General features: G+C 37.8%; 1 protein-coding gene across 2 annotated transcripts in view; it reads left to right on the top strand.

Moving 5' to 3' along the window:
- The window catches only part of LOC144445482 (coatomer subunit zeta-1-like), a 49,412-nt gene that overhangs the window by 16,749 nt on the left and 13,960 nt on the right, over window positions 1-18,703 (top strand). Inside the window, exons 3-7 of one of the 2 annotated variants that reach the window (XM_078135045.1) lie at window positions 1,708-1,789; window positions 10,252-10,399; window positions 15,751-15,828; window positions 17,012-17,102; window positions 17,462-17,482. In XM_078135045.1, coding sequence (XP_077991171.1) covers window positions 1,708-1,789; window positions 10,252-10,399; window positions 15,751-15,828; window positions 17,012-17,102; window positions 17,462-17,482 — 420 coding nt within the window. The remainder of the gene's footprint in view (window positions 1-1,707; window positions 1,790-10,251; window positions 10,400-15,750; window positions 15,829-17,011; window positions 17,103-17,461; window positions 17,483-18,703) is intronic. The other variant, XM_078135046.1, reaches the window with a different exon arrangement.

Here is an 18,703-nt window from a genome sequence, read left to right as displayed (position 1 = left end):
TAAACCTATTTCGGTCCCTCAGTGGAATCTGGCATTAGTCCTGAGGGTACTGGAGAAAGCTCCCTTTGAACCTATGCAATCAGTTTCATTGAGAGCAATGACACTCAAAACAGTCTTCCTCTTGGCCTTAGCGTCTGGCAGAAGACGCAGTGAGATCCATGCTTTAGATGTGAGCAAGGGGAGAATTACCTGGTCTGAATCACAAGTAATTCTCAGGCCTCACCCATCTTTCTTAGCAAAGAACCAGGTACTGGGGTCTTTTTCTTCCCCCATTACCCTTCTTCCTCTCTCTAATTTGGTAGGTTCTGACAAACAAGAGAGATTACTTTGTCCGGTTCGAGCCATACGTTGGTATTTGCATCGTACAAACTCATTCAGAGGAGAGAGATCACGTCTCTTCATCCCTTATGACTCCGACAACAAGAGCGATTGTTCGGCAGCCATAATTTCTAAGTGGATTATTCAGACAGTCAGATGGGCATACCAGGAAGCATCTGATGATAGTTTAAGGTTATCCCGGGTCACAGCCCATGAAGTTAGAGCCATCTCAACTTCTTGGGCAGTACATGCAGGAATTCCAGTAGCAGAAGTGATCAAAGCTGCTACCTGGTGTTCTCCTAATTCTTTTATAAGCTACTATCTTAGAGATATGGCCCAGGATGCATCTGAATTGCAGTCTCTGGGTCCAGTCTGTGTCAGTCAGCACATTGTATAATTGGGATGTCAGGAACTCCCCCCTCCTAATTGGCTGACAAATTCTAACCCAATAGTAGTATAATAAAGGTGAGTATTTTCGATGAACAGAATTGAAGTTTCTACCGAAACTAATTTCTGTGAAGAGAAAATACTCACCTTTATGTGAATCCCTCCCACCACCCCACAGTTCCTGTTTTGTGTACTTTTCCGTATTTTTGTCTGTTAATATGACAAAATTTAGTACTGGCGGGAAAAGGGGCATCATGGGATAGCCACAGGTGGGTCAGGGGTCACGACTTTATTTTGCGAAGTTAGGCTAAAAGCAAAAGGGTAACCCAATAGTAGTATAATAAAGGTGAGTATTTTCTCTTCACAGAAATTAGTTTCGGTAGAAACTTCAATTATACTACAAATGACAGGTATTTCTGTCTAGACAGAGATCATTATACTACAAGTGACAGGTATTTCTGTCTAGACAGAGATCATTATACTACAAGTGACAGGTATTTCTGTCTTGACAGAGATCATTATACTACAAGTGACAGGTATTTCTGTCTTGACAGAGATCATTATACTACAAATGACAGGTATTTCTGTCTAGACAGAGATCATTATACTACAAGTGACAGGTATTTCTGTCTTGACAGAGATCATTATACTACAAGTGACAGGTATTTCTGTCTAGACAGAGATCATTATACTACAAGTGACAGGTATTTCTGTCTAGACAGAGATCATTATACTACAAGTGACAGGTATTTCTGTCTTGACAGAGATCATTATACTACAAGTGACAGGTATTTCTGTCTAGACAGAGATCATTATACTACAAATGACAGGTATTTCTGTCTTTACAGAGATCATTATACTACAAATGACAGGTATTTCTGTCTAGAGAGAGATCATTATTCTACAAATGACACGTTTCTATTTTGAATAAACTCTTAATAATATTAAAATGATTATATGTGCATAATGAGACATGTAATTGTCAATATTGATCTTTTACAGTACTATGATGATACATTCCCATCAGTCAAGGAACAGAGGGCATTTGAGAAAAATCTATTCAATAAAACGCACAGAGCTAATGGTAAGAAAACACTTCTCTTTCTAAAACAATTGAATATTTTCCCATTGTAAGTTTAGAAAGATTTTATCATTTTGTAAAACAATCAAAAGTTCTTAACTCTTTCACCACCATTGGCCTAATGGGATTGTTCTCCACCAGCCCCCTCACTAACATAAGATGAGAGTGAGTGGTATGCAATCAAATTGATATAAAAATACTTAGAATTGCCCAATCTTTGAAAATCAGGTATCATTTTACTGGAAAATAAATTGTCTATATCATACTTACAAATACATACATTTAGTCACATGTACTGTAGTAGTAAATGTAGCGTTGTTTATTAGTCGTCCAGGACGGGGACTTATGGATTGGGGTCTGTCCGTTCAGAGCCGTTTCTTGGAGATGCCTGGACCGATTTTTTTCAAACTTGGTACAGGGGCAACATACAGTGGCATACATATGCACGTCAATTTGTTTCATCATGATACGGTCCAATATGGCCGCCTAGCAGCCATTTTTTTGCGAATTTTCCCTGTCTAAAGCCATAACTCAAACATACTTGAACAGATCTCATTCAAAGTTGGTATTAGGACAGTGTTCTATGACATACATGTGCATATTCATTTGCATCATGATACGGTCCAATATGGCCACCTAGCAGCCATTTTGTTTGCGAATTTTCCCTGTCCAAAGCCATAACTCAGACATGCTTGAACAGATCTCATTCAAAGTTAGTATTAGGACAGTGTTCTATGTCATACATGTGCATATTCATTTTCATCATGATACGGTCCAATATGGCTGCCTGGCAGCCATTTTGTTTGTGAATTTTCCATGTCCAAAGCCATAACTCAGACATGCTTGAACAGATCTCATTCAAAGTTAGTATTAGGACAGTGTTCTATGACACACATGTGCATATTCATTTTCATCATGATACGGTCCAATATGGCTGCCTGGCAGCCATTTTGTTTGCGAATTTTCCATGTCCAAAGCCATAACTCAGACATGCTTGAACAGATCTCATTCAAAGTTAGTATTAGGACAGTGTTCTATGACATACATGTGCATATCCATTTTTGTTGTGATACAATCCGATATTGCTGCCTGGCAGCGACTTTGTTGGCGCAGTTTTTATGTCCAAAGCCATAACTCAGACATGCTTGAACAGGTTTCCACCCCCGTACCCGACCCATCCTTTATTGTTGAATGGTTTATTCCATGACGTCATCCTGAAGACTAGGCATGTCCCATGTCCAACGAGGAGACACAACATGAGTAGGCATGTTCCATGTCCAATGAGCAGACACAACATATCTAAGTCTGTTTGATTTGGGTACACAAGTGTTGTTGCGTGATCAGAGTAGTGATATCAAGAAAATGACAACATAAACTGCCAGTTCCTTAAAACCCAATCATAGCGGGGACTATGTCATTCTTAATGACTTGTTTCTATGTACGATGACAGTGTCTAAACGTAAACGGCAAGCTCGTCAAGATTTTGGCATCGAGCGATCCGCAAGGCTATTAAAGTTATAAAACAGAGATTTTGAAGGTAGAAGTAGTTTAAAGAAATGAGGTAATGTCTACTACGACTCCGAGTATCATAAAACGTCACTCAAAGGCTGTCCTAGAGTGGAAGAAAAACTATTGATGCGGGTTCGTCAAGTACCATAGTTTTCAATCTGATTAAAATCTGATGTGGTGAAAGCGGCTAGATGTCCTTATTTACCTCTATTCATCGTGTTGTGACGTTTGTTTTGTTCGGAGTGATCGCCGCCTTCCCACATCTGAACCGATGTAATCTACAATCCCGTTTAAATCTCGCGCTTTTGAATAGCCAATCAGGACGAGCGTTACGTTGGCAGCTTCAAACACCGGAGAAATTGAAATCGATGTTTTGCAAACAGCAGGACACCACTTCCCATTAAAGGCAGTGTGTGAACTTAAGGGAAAATGACTACTGGTCATAAGGACCGACATGTAGCAAATACTGCTGGTCCTTAAGGAAAACTGCTGGTCCATATTCAATGCAGTTCACATTCACGACCTTTATCTACACCCCCCCCCCCCCCCAATTACAGATTAAATGATTTTGAACTTTAATATGATACAACATATCTTTAGATATACTAAAGTAAAAGAGAGTACAACGAATTGTTTACTATCCACTATTATTTCATCAATCTGTTCTTACAATTGAAAATTTCCACTCACAGAGTCAAAAAATACAACTTGGAAGTAAACTTGGTAGTAAATTTTGGATTCGCAACCAAGTAATTTTTGACTCTGTGAGGAGAGACTTTCATTTGTAACTATGAACCCAGAGACTATGAATATTCATTCTCGATTAATCTGTTCCTATAGACTATAGTGGCCTGAGACTGAATGTATTCATTCCATCATAGAAATACAGATCCATAGCAGTGTTCTCCACGAGGGGTTTTTGAGGGGCGCACCGCCCCTCTGTTTTCATGGACCGCCCCTCTGTTTACAGAACCGCCCCTCTGTTTGCGTTCAGCGCCCCTTTGTTTTGGTGTGAACTTATTTATCATTTATGAACTTATTTATCGCCTTGATTATAACAATGGTAGCCGAAACAAAAACAGTAAATGTAGTACCGTCGTAAAGTAGAAGACGGTACGTTGGTAGTTTCTATGGCCGGGTATATCAAGCCGGTAATTTCCAAGCCTTCCCGTATCCGTAACTAATACAGTACGCATACGATGTACGATGTCACGGCAATTTTCGTATTGTATCGATAAATACGAACAAAATCCTAAAATTTATACATGTTCTTTAGAAATAACTACTCCGGTACGGTTCCATGGTAAAATTTATGTCCTAAATGATCACGTTTGGATGTGAATCGCGATCATAGTACCACGAGGTAGCTCCGATGTGGCAGCCATGTTTGTTACTGTACATTTGCACTGAACGTATTCGGTTATTCTTAGCCCAAATTCGTCACATTAAAAATGTACGTATTTCCGGCAAATTTGGATGAAAAATCATTTTCCATTCATGAAAATTAAAAGGGTATCAAATTTTAGAGAAATAAAGGAAAATGAATTGTTTTCAATTAATTTTTATGAATGACATGCACATTTACAAGGTGAAACCAACAACTCAAAACTAAGTGATAGCTAGCCTAGAGGTGCATACATGTACATCAACAATGCCATGTGTTGTCACTCCTGTGTGTAAAACATGCTTGCCAACATTACTATAACATCGTTTGTGTAACTGTCAACCTCCTTCCTGAAATTTTTACATTGTGAATTATGTGAAAGGTTTGGAAATTGGTGATTACAATACATTTCAGTACATTTTAGTTTGCTGAATGAATAAAATAGGAGTTTTTGATTTTGGAAACTTTTTTCACTTCCTAATATTATGATCTGGAAATATGCTAATGATATGCAAATAAATATGCAAATTAGGCGCCCCTGTATTTTTCTAAATTGTGGAGAACCCTGCATAGATTGTAGATAATATGGGTGAATGAATGAATCAATAAATCTACATTATCTGCAATCTCTAAGAGCTCACAGTCCTCTCCTTACTCTCTGTACGATTCACTAAATTCTGAATCACATAATCCAAAGTCAGATTCATTGTCTGTGTCAACAGCTGATGTAGCTTTCCCACCCTTAGCAAACTTAGACCACAAATTCACCACAAATTCATCACAGTAGAAAGTTTTGACACATAACTATCCCTCTTGAAAACTGTGTATTCGCTTTATTTCAATTTCCATCCACACAGTGGCACGGAGTGGTTTCGTCTTTCTTCAGTCTTTACAAATATGTACTGAAGCCCCCCCCCCCCCCCCCCCATGAAGCCCTACCCGTATACCCTACCGTGGTGTATTGAGTATTGTCTCTGACTGTCTGTGTAAGAAATCTGACCATGATGAAGAGAACTATGGCTAAGCATGTCTTACAGTGCGAGTTTTTTGACGTGGGAGCGTGATGTGTTGACTGTACTGTCCTGTGTCATCCACTATGTACCCGTGTTTGGCATGATGCATTATATTTCCAGATACAACAATGGCAACAAAAATGCATCATTTCTAAGTTTATACGTTGATTACAACATGACAGGATGTACATTATCATGTGCATCAAATTGAAAGCAATCAGACTACGCATTTCTTTTACTGTTTTTACACAAAAAAACCTATCGTACTGGAGATATCTTACGAAGTGTACCTGCCTTCTTTATTAGTTAAAACGCCATTTTCAGAGTAGTTTATATGTTTTCCGTCAGTTTGTTTTGATCATGGCCACACACATGGGGAACTCTGGTAAATTGATCGGGAAACCCGCTAACATTTACCAGCTTTAATACCAGCCTTTAAAAACATTGTCTTCTGCTTAGTCAAGACACAAATAATTCGAGAAATTCAGCCAATCATGTGTTTGCTAACATATTTTTATAAAGTAAATGCTGTATGCTGCGTCATATGTAGACATGATACATGTACATGTACATGTATCAACATATATTGACAACAACACATAGCAAGCTAGCTCTGTGTTGCTTGACTTGAACGAGATGTCGAGAGTAAAATAGGTAACACAAGATCAGATTCATGTAGGTGAAATTGGATCTATCTTTGAATAAATGTTTTTATTTACTCCAAATTTCAACTGGTCATAAGGACCGATATGTTGTTGTAATTCTGAAAAACTGTCGGTCCGAACGGAAATCTGTTGGTCTCGGGCCGAAGGACCGGCGTTAATTTCGCACGCTGATTAAAGGCCATTCCAAAGATTAGATCGGATGAAGTAACCATTTTCACTGGGTAGCAACATTGCAATTCAAATTGTAAAACATTTAACTGTCTCTGCAAAACATAGTTTCAACTAGAAATTGTATTTACCAGTTCTCATGCATTTTAGCCTTCAAGTTGTTTATGTCGAGTCTATATATTCGCACGCTTTCGTAATTTATACAAGTTGATTTTGACTGTGACATCGCACCGCGACAGTGACGAACACGTTGACCACGCCTTTGACATGCATGTTTCAACTATCATCTACAAACATCTACAAATCCGTTTGGAATTACTAAACTATTGCTGAATAATTATTTCAGGCGACCAAACTTTTGATTTTCACGTTAATAGAAGGATTGAATCAACATCAGTGGAACGAGCAACTTGTTGCTAGTGCGGAAATAAACATTCGCAATACCACACTATCTACGACAATTTAGTCCAAGTTTAGAGGTCACTACACGTCACGTCAAACATGTGACATCTCATCGGTAATTTCCGGATTTACATTCGTATTAGTTTCACATTATACCCCAACATGGCCTAACTTAGAACTTTCGTGTAGGTTGATTTTGGCAACGTCCTCCCCACATAGTCTATTCAAATCAATTATCATGAAGGTACGTCCTTTAAAAGTTGCGACTACGATTGAGCAATCGGCTCTGATCATGTGCACGTACCTACTGTGCCTTCGTTAACTTTCGTTGACAGACAAGATCACATGACATTACCTACGTATACGTAGTGGAGTGCCGTATTTATATTTGTGTACGATGAATCGCATCGTGTCTAAACAGCTACCCGTCTAGTCTAGAATTTGGCATTAGGTAATCCTAAAACGTAAAGCTATATAGGACGTTTTAAAAACCGAGAGTTGTCGTACAAGTAAATGAGGTAATGTCTACATTAAGTGTAATCAGTAATGACTTGCTTGGGTTGTACACTTACTAGTATCAATCCTAGTCGCACGAAATTGGTTGACACGTGCGTTCGTCACGTACCATCATTTATAGTTGTGATGACCGAACAAACAGAAAAACAGTCTCTTGAATTCAGGAACTTCTGTTTAGGTGTGGGTGAATAATAAAATCATGTTTTCGAAGCTTTCATGTGGTTGTTTTTGTCATTCATTAATTGTACATCATTCCCTGGCCAGCTGGGTTACTTGTCCATACGGTTATTTCAGAACAACATGCATCTCACTCCGTGTATGTCGGCAAAGTTTCTGACTGTCATTTTCAAGAGTAGCAAAATAGCATAGCCTCTTTTGATTCCATCTTAGTATGAATTATATATCCCTGTAGTGATTTTGATGCACGCGAAAAACGACAATCTTACCCCCCCCCCCCCCCTCAAGGAATTACGTTTGTATAATAAAATAAAATGTATAAAAACCATGTATAATAAAATAAGTAGTTGACTCGCTCATACACACATGGTGCCATTTCCTTCCAGTCGAAAGTCTACCTCAAGATCAAATACACATGATGATACAAAGAGTGATTAAGGCCCGGCTGGGTGCCTACTAAAGGCTTCACTGTGTATATGACAAGAATCCCCCTGCCTGTTAGACTAAATATGATAACTTTAACTTGGCATTATGTTAAGCGACCCGATGCGTCGGTGGTGGCAACTGTATCTCTAAATGATTTTGAAAGAAATGGGCTGATTGGTTGAGAAATCCTTACAATATTGTCCACATTCAATGGGATTGTAGATTACACCGGTTCAGATGTGGGAAGGCGGCGATCACTCCGAACAAAACAAACGTCACAACACGATGAATAGAGGTAAATAAGGACATCTAGCTGCTTTCACCACATAGGATTTTAATCAGATTGCATAGTTTTGTAACACTCCTTACAATTTGTATAAAATTCCCGATGTCGTACGGTGTCTTGATTTCAGGGAAAGGGTTCACTTTTGTTATTGTGGGTCTTCAACGAAACACCAACAACAATTGCGTAGCAATGCCTAATACATGAGAAGGAATATGGCTTCAAATCAGAATGTAGCCCATATTCGAGTCAGACCACTATAGGGAATTCTTTTAGTCTGAATCTCAGACTACTTCATTAGTGGTCTGAGTCTGAACCCATATGGAGAATGGTATGCATAATAATTAAAAGATTATCTAAAGTCTCTGCCCCATTGACGACTAATTAATGAGGCAACACCTTTATTGCACGAAACAAACACGTGAACTATCTGTTGACTGTGTATCTTCTCTCATCACATTCCATAGCCATCCCAAAATACCACATTTTCTCCGTGTCTGTAGCAAAGGAGCTATACACAACCAAATGGCAATGTTAAACAAAGGGATTGCAAGTCACAAGAAACAGCTGTTGAAATGTCTGTCGAATTTCAGAGGTTTTGTAGAGCGGAAAGGGTCTAATTATGCAAATTTGCCATTTTCCCAGCTCTTTATTCAGTACATGTTAAGAACTTCAAAACTATTTAGCTTGGCGTCGGACCGTCCCAGGTGTCTCAAATTTGTAGACACTACTCGGAGACACTATACCGAAAAAAGGTTCCTCCGGATAGTGGAAATTTTGAGGGAACAGAGAGATATCGCGCCGCCAAGTGTGAAAGAACGCTAATTTATGCAAAAAATACAAAAATACAACTTTTGATGATTATTACAAGACATTGAGAGAAAAACTAAGCAAACCCAGGGAACCTTTTTTAGTCCCCGCCGGACGAAGTCCGGGACGGGGACTTATGGATTGGGTTCTGTCTGTCCGTCCGTCCGCAGCCGTTTCTTGGAGATGCCTGGACCGATTTTTTTCAAACTTGGTACGGGGGCAACATACAATGGCATACATATGCATGTCAATTTGTTTCATGATACGATCCAATATGGCCGCCTAGCAGCCATTTTGTTTGCAAATTTTCCCTGTCTAAAGCCATATCTCAGACATGCTTGAACAGATCTCATTCAAAGTTGGTATTAGGACAGTGTTCTATGACATACATTTGTATATCCATTTTTGTCGTGATACGATCCAATATGGCTGCCTGGCAGCCATTTTATTTGTGAATTTTCCATGTCCAAAGCCATAACTCAGACATGCTTGAACAGATCTCATTCAAAGTTGGTATTAGGACAGTGTTCTATGACATACATGTGCATATTCATTGTTGTTGTAATACGATCCAATATGGCCACCTGTCATTCTCAATGACTTGTTAGTTTATGTACTCAAGTTTCATTTACAGTTGAAAAAATGACTCTATTTGACTGTTTGTTAAAGTTAAATACTTTTAAGTGAAAATCGACAAAAAATGCAGGTTTGGGTAAAAATCAGTAATATGCTTGAAAATGTAAAAACTCACCACAGAAACAAATATAGACTCAACATAATACATGAAACACATAGTGTATTTATCTTGTCTTTATTGTGAAATATTATGAAGGAAAAGTGAGCCAACGAACCTGCATCTCATCCTTAATGATGGCAATACATTACAATAAACCACACTTAACATCTAGTATGTAGACCCTTACAAATTGTTGTAATCATGATATTTACAGTATCAATCATACATGTAAACCCTTACAAATTGTTGTAATCATGATATTTACAGTATCAATCATACATGTAAACCCTTACAAATTGTTGTAATCATGATATTTACAGTATCAATCATACATGTATACCTAATAAATTGTTATTATTATTATTATTATTTACAGCTGAAATTATTATGTTAGATGGAGTAACATGTGTCTATAGAAGTAATGTTGATCTGTTTTTCTATGTCATGGGTGGATCTCATGAAAATGAACTCATTCTAGTCAGTGTACTCAATTGTCTGTATGATGCCATCAGTCAAATGTTAAGGTAAGGTAATGAAACTTAAACAAACTCTCCGCTATTGTTATATGGTAATTGGTGGGTGTGAGGGATGAGTGACAAGGGCTGACAATCTTTAGGTTACAATGCCATTAGCTATCTCTTGGCTGTTACATGATATGTTGATTGGTGGTAAGGAAGGCAAGGAGGGGTGTGTAACAGAAGGGCTGGCAGTCACTTAGTATAAAATATGGAGTTCAAAAACATTTGTAAAGTTATTACTATAAATCATAATGATGAAATCATGTACACAATCTTGGTAATTGGTTGGATTCCAATCACCTGGAAAGCTAATCCAACATCACAATCTCAATGGCCAACAATATGCAGATGACAATCAGGTTTATCACAGGTGTTATTTGTGCGTGTTTACTACTTGGGACGCATTTTTTTGGATGTATGCATCACTAGCACTGGGGATGGCCATGGTAGCATTCAAATGCAAATTGGGTATTTATCACCCTGGCTTTGTACACTACAATCAATCAGATTGCCTCATGCATACCACGTGATATGCAATGTCTTGGCAAGATAAAGTATGTATACTGAAAACTGACTTGGACAAGTTGATTTCTTGTCGCTGAAATTTAATTTTAATCATCCTACAGACAAGATTGGAACGATACATGTATGAACAGAAAATAATGACTTATAAATCTTGCCTGGAAGTATCAAATAATGTCTTTTATACTCTTTAACTCCTTCAAATGTTAGTTATCCTAGTGATTTTAAATGAGCCTTTGAATGGCCTGTTCACATTCACTCAGTGTATGCATCTGTCAACGTTTGCTCTTCACGCTATGTCTGTCTGTTGGACTCACTTGATACAGTCAGAAAATACTGTTGCTTCAAGAGAAATGAATGCCCTATAAACAGGCACATTTTATAGTCACATTGACATTCATTCACAGACAGTGACAAGTCAGGTATAAGTCAGAGTATAAGTATAATTAGTTGCTGATCAGTGTTCGATACACATTTACCATGAACATGCTTGCACTCCAGAACATATGGTTCGTCATTACGTCATTACTCATGAATATTTATTACTAATCTGAAATAACCATCCATCCATCGTAAGAAGCCAGAGCTCACTATTTCACGGAAGAAATATCAGCTCTGGTGTGCGAGAATTAAGAAGCACATCTCTTTGACATGTAGATCAGTTCTTTTTCACCTCCGAACAATAGGTCACATACGCCAGTACAGGGTCTGGCTCACGGCAGTCGGCGGCTGTCAGGCCCGACCGCACTCACATTTGCCGGCCTTGACTACTTGAAATGCATTTTTCTCTCTCCCCTTGTGTTGATCCATCATTGTCACCTAAGTTTTCTGCCCACAAGTGCATTTTGATTTAAAAGACAATAAGTATAAAAATGTCTTTGAGAAAAGAACAATGTAGACGACCATTAATTACAATAATGACAAATACTCGACTATTTATAAAGACGAAGTGTGAACTGACCACAGCTGATGCTGATATCTGCATGTACAGTACTGTGTGAATAAGATGCTGCAGACTTTCGAATAGCATTCTTCAACATAGTCAAAAAAGTATAACAGCCTCATATACCTTTTTATAAAGTGTTGACGTTGTGTCTGATCATTAGTTTTCTGTTCAATTTCACTCTGAAAACACTTTTAGTTAGTAGTTTGACATCGTACATAGCACGACGATGAAAACATGTAATTTCCAATATGGCAGGTGGTGATGTCACAAACTATCGCGAGGTCTCACGTAGCACCAGATTTCGTCTAGACGCGATGCGTATGTGTGGGTATATGCAACTTTTTAGAGTTTTGAAACTGCACTCGTCTTTGGATATTTAATTTGAAATAATTTTAGCTTTTCTGAGAAAAGTAATCAACTGTGATTGAAAAAAATCGATGTGCAAAGATTGAGATTAGAGTTATAAAGCTGTAGAGAAAGAAAACTTGGTTTTAACTTTTTCGTTAGCAACTTTGATCATACACCATGTACAAATTAGCATGAATATTAATTACAAAGGAAGGTTGTCAGAAACTTGTTCATGCACTTATATCATTCAAACTTGACTCGTGACTCATGCAATGCCCTTCTGTATGGGCTGCCAGCTAAAGACATTGACCCTATTAAACATCCACCAAAATAAAGCAGCTAGGATTGTGTCACGTACAAAGAAAACAGATAACATCACACCGGTTCTTTCTGCTCTTCACTGACTACCTGTCCATTACAGGCTTCAATACAAAGTAGTACTGATCACCTACAAGGCACTCAATAACACTACTCCTGGTTATATCGCTGACTTGAATGAGATCGCTATCTGTTAAACTTGTGATTATTTATGACAAATATGGCCACCATTTTGCTGTTATCATTGGGGTTGTGAAACGAAGTGATGTGTATATGCAGTCTTTAGTATCTGACATTTGTACAAAGTTTGCTTGAATTGAAATCAGTCCATATGTACATATCAGAGATATACATGTACTTACACACAATAAAATGGCTATTCAGGGTTCGTACACTTAAAGCAAAACAAAATTCCAGGACTTTCCAGGGGTTTTTCGTCAGTTTTCCAGGGGTATTCATATTGATTTTGGACATTTTCCAGGGGTGTTGACACTAAAGTATATTTTTTGAATGACATCTAATTGTCTGATGTGGACGAGAAAAATCAACAACAATTCCCAAATGTCACAAAACATTTTAAAGACAATCGACACTATGCAAGATATTGGTTTCAAAACCACGTTTACACGCTAAGATTAACGGAGAAACCTCTGTCCTACCCCCTAAGCAGCCGTTTCGTCAAGCTGGTGCATTGATCGTGTAAGATTGAGTCGCAGCATTCGTCAGTCTAATTCAGACATATCCAGAAAAATAAATCAAAAACTAAAGTTTGTCCTCGTTATTGTATGGTTTGATGTTACTAGATTTATAAGCCACCTAAAATAATTTTTTTCTTCAAAATTTTGAATAAAAACGTCATTTACGTAACGAAATTTCGAGCTATGAATAACTGAATACATTCATCGCTTGCGTCTCGATGTTTATGTACGGATGCCACGAGTTGCGGAACATCGCGATTTCAACTCAACTTGACCATTGACGAATGTTACTGTACCGACAACATAAAACAGTAGTTATTCTTTTAGAACATGTAACACAAATACCCATTTCTTGACGAAATAAAAGTCACAACTGTACTTCCACAACCCGGAAATTCAACTGCACTTCTCTAGGCCCTAGCCCTATCTTGTAGTATCAGTCGACTCGTGCGCCGAACTTGTAACAATTTCTAATCGAGGTTGATGATGCATTGATAGTCGCTACAGTGTTACGATAATCTTGTTAACAGACCTACTGTACATGTTACCCCGGCGCGGCCGGGACTGTTACAATATCATGTCCCTGAAATGACGACGGGGAGATGTATGGAGTACGTAAGCAATATATGCAAGATCAAAAGAAACACTGCGGCGCCCATTCAACTAATAGGCACGGTCTGTGGGGCAAAGTGTCTCGTGGAACGATCGTTTGACTGTCTGGGTTCAATCGGCGTGGCGAAAGACTTTGAAAATATTTTCGCAATTTCACATTTACGAGATTCAGAATCATACGAATGGGTGGCTCGAGCACAGACATGACAATCGTCAATATTAATTGATCGATTATACATGATCATTTTCCAGGGTTTTCCAGGGGTAGGGCGCATTTTTCCAGGGTTTTCCAGGGCTTTCCAGGGAGGGTTTGAAATTCCAGGGTTTTCCAGGGTTTTCCAGGACCGTGCGAACCCTGGCTATTTGACCTTGAAGCTGGAGGTCAAGGTCAAAAGTCAATGGGCCATTAAAAAGCTCATGATTGATAACATTGGTGAAGATACTTGAAAGAGGTATCTGTCTCTCTGTTAAATTTCAAGAGTTATTGGGCAAAGTGTGATTATTTATGACAAATATTGCTGCCATTTCGCTGTTTTCGAGAGGGTTGTAAAACCAAGTGATGTGCATATGCCCTCTATAATATCCGACATTTGTACAAGGTTTGGTTGAAATTGGCGCATGCATATTGGAGATACAATTGGATACAGACGGAGGGACTGACAGACGAACGGAGCCCAAAGTAGTAGCCCCCATCAGGCTTTGCTCTTTGGGGGCTAAAAATGTATCTTTTTGGTCAAAATTGTTTAATTCCAAAACTACTGAGCAGATTAGGTTGAAATTTGGTTGGAACGTTCTTCAGCATGTTTATATTAAGCATTTTTCATGACAGGATAATCCCATCAGTGATATGCAAATTAGGGCTAAACATGTGTCTTTTTTGGTCAAAAATCTATAATTCAAAAATAGTCGAGTAGATTGGGTTGAAATTTGATGGGAACGTCCTTAGTGGTGTTTAGATAAGAATTGTTCATAACATGATGATCCCATCAGTGATATGCAAATTAGGTCTAAAAATGTGTCTTTTTGGTGAAAAAAATATAATTCCAAAACTACTGAGCAGATTGGGCTGAAATTTGACAGGAATACATCTAGGGATGTGTGTATAGATGAAGCTGTATTCACAATTTGATAATCCCATTAGCAATATCCAAATTAGGTCTAAAAATGTCAATTTTTGTCAAAAACTTATATCTTGAAACTGCATGGTGAGTGGGGTTGAAACTTGGTGGGGATGTGTCTGGAGGTGTTATTCTGCAGTTTTTGTTGAAAACATTTTGACACAACTAGCCCTAGCAACCATGGCCATGCCCTTAGCAACAGTTAAGTGATAATGCATATTACAAGGATAACAGAGGCAGTTAGGTAAGCGAATGAAGAATCAAGAAATGTATGTTATTGTTAATATGCATAGCAACTTGACCACACCCAAAGCAACATCCAAATGATGGTTTATATTGCAAAGATGAAAACTGAGAAGGGTAGGCAAGTGAATGAAGATTCCAAAAATGTTTGCAAATATGCCTAGAAACAAAATCATGCCCATAGCAACAGCCAAATACACTTGTGCTACTATTTTTATATACACATGTAGTGCTTTCCCATATTGTCCTCAGAATGCTTTTGGAAAGTGTGACTCCTGGCATGGTTCTATAGTGCAGCACATTGGCCCTCTTTATTTATATACCACGCCCATAGCAACAGTCAAATAGAGTTGTGCTACAACGTTATTGGCACTATTTTTAATTGTTATTGTTCATAACATGTAGTTTTATATTAATACTAAAGGTCGTCATAGAAAAGTTCAAACAGCTATCAGTTGTTAGACCTGTTTTGTATCAGACAACTCTCATACTGTTCTGCTAAATACAATGAAATGAAATAAAAATGATTTCTTTATTTGTCATTTGTTACAGGAAAAATGTAGAGAAGCGTATGTTAATTGATCATTTAGATGGTGTAATGCTTGCCGTTGATGAAATTATAGATGGAGGGTAAGTCATGATATAAAATCAATTTCATTACTCAGTAAACAGGTTCATAAGGTTGGAACTTCAATAATATAGTAATGTTCTTTGATACACAACCAAGTTTATTTTTGGTCAAGTTTAAGCTTTGACAACATAACTGTTGCAAATATAGGCAACAGTCACATTGCAAAGAAAGGCAGCAGTCACATTGCTAAGATAGGCAACAGTCACATTGCTAAGAAAGGCAACAGTCACATTGCTAAGATAGGCAATAGTCACATTGCTAAGATATGGCAACAGTCACATTGCTAAGATAGGCAACAGTCACATTGCTAAGAAAGGCAACAGTCACATTGCTAAGAAAGACAACAGTCACATTGCTAAGATAGGCAATAGTCACATTGCTAAGATAAGGCAACAGTCACATTGCAAAGATAGGCAACAGTCACATTGCAAAGAAAGGCAACAGTCACATTGCTAAGATAGGCAACAGTCACATTGCAAAGGAAGGCAACAGTCACATTGCTAAGATAGGCAACAGTCACATTGCTAAGATAGGCAACAGTCACATTGCTAAGATAGGCAACAGTCACATTGCTAAGATAGGCAACAGTCACATTGCTAAGATAGGCAACAGTCACATTGCAAAGAAAGGCAACAGTCACATTGCTAAGAAAGACAATAGTCACATTGCTAAGAAAGGCAAGTCACATTGCAAAGATAAGCAACAGTCACATTGCAAAGATAGGCAACAGGCACATTGCAAAGATAGGCAACAGTCACGTTGCTAAGAAAGGCAACAGTCACATTGCTAAGAAAGGCAAGAGTTGTTTATAAAAAAACATTACTGTATGAAGTAATCGCTATTTCTTTTACATATATAATTTCATATTTTCTGTAGTGATATACATCATGTGTATATATACACACTGTAATGTGTTGTATTCAATAGCTACCACTATAGTCAGAGTGCAGCACAGGTCTGGGTTTCACTAAATATTGCTATACTGAGAAAGAAAGATAAGTGTCATTCAGTTGGACTCTACTGATCAATGTATGTTTTCCCAGTTTCCTCCTGCATTGAAACTGAACCCATGAGGGTTGGTCATCGCAAGATGTGATAGGAGACAAGTTTGTAACAACTTCAAGATCTCTCAAGTGATGATTGCGATGCCAGCTGAATTTTTGTGTTATTTATTTCCTCCAGAATAATCTTAGAAGCTGATTCACATGCTGTAGTAAACAGAGTAGCATTAAGAATGGATGATGTACCCCTGACAGAACAAACAGTTGTACAGGTATGTCAATGGCCAACACTTCATACAAACATTACACTCTCTGAGTATCTCCTATCAGATGTAACCAATGGCAACAACAGTTTTTTTAACAATCAAACTCTCTGCCACATTGTTGTTATTTTAGTAATTTTCCAGTCAGTGACATGGTGATCTATTCAACATGGTCAATTTTATGATCTATTCATATGAATCATATTGGTCAATCTGTTCAATTAAAACTAATCAAGACATGAAAAGTTAATTTAATATGCAAATTTTATTATTAAAGCTTATCTATATATATATACTTCTTCTGCATGTCATCATTTGCTGTTATGTAACTATGACAACATTATTTATGTTTTCTTCTTGTGTACTAGCATATAACTAACAAAATTCAAGTAAGTGTCATCTACTAGCGTAACAGTAAATGTATATCTACACATACTGTACTAGCTGTCTTTGTATCTATACACCTTATGTGGGACATAGTAAACACTTATGCCATACATCATTCTGTTATTAATAATTTGGTGCAATTGTATATCTTCTCTGTATGCTTGCAGCTTATTGAAAATTTACAGAAGGTAGATAATTCCATTGCATTGAACATTAAAGCAAGGTGTTGATATCAGTACTGGGTTAAGAGAAGGTTTTGAAATAATTTTAATGAGACTATTAGTGTTGTATTAACATAGGATGCCGTAAATATTGACAGTTGGCTACTAACATATATAGGGTGACTGGACATGCCGCAAAATATTGACGTTGGCTATTGACATATATAGGGTTACTAGACATGCCTTAAATATTGACTGTTGGCTACTAACATATATAGGGTGACTGGACATGCCATAAATATTGATGGTTGGCTATTAACATATATAGGGTGACTAGACATGCTGTAAATATTGACGGTTGGCTAGGGTAACCATTCATGCCATAAATATTGACGGTTGGCTATTAACATATAATATATAAGGTGACTGGACATGCCATAAATATTTACGGTTGGCTACGGTAACCGTTCATGCCATAAATATTGACGGTTGGCTATTAACATAGGGCATCTAACTGTACTTGCCATTAATGTTGACGGTTGGCTATTAACATAGGGCATCTAACTGTACTTGCCATAAATATTGACGGTTGGATATTAACATAGGGCATCTAACTGTACTTGCCATAAATGTTGATGGTTGGCTATTATTAACATACATCATTACGTGTATATAATGTAATCACATTCACTTGTGAGCTAATACGCATGTTGACCACCATTTGACAAGTACGGTATACACACATTGCATGTTGACCACCATTTGACATGTACGGTATACACACATTGCATGTTGACCACCATTTGACATGTACAGTATACACACATTGCATGTGGACCACCATTTGACATGTACGGTATACACACATTGCATGGTGACCACCATTTGACATGTACGGTATACACACATTGCATGGTGACCACCATTCGACATGTATGGTATACACACATTGCATGTTGACCACCATTCGACATGTATGGTATACACACATTGCATGGTGACCACCATTCGACATGTATGGTATACACACATTGCATGTTGACCACCATTCGACATGTATGG

Source organism: Glandiceps talaboti, chromosome 14, assembly GCF_964340395.1.
Source record: "Glandiceps talaboti chromosome 14, keGlaTala1.1, whole genome shotgun sequence".
NCBI lineage: Eukaryota > Metazoa > Hemichordata > Enteropneusta > Spengelidae > Glandiceps > Glandiceps talaboti.
Note: the sequence above shows the minus strand (reverse complement) of the source record. Positions and strands in the feature narration are given on the sequence as shown.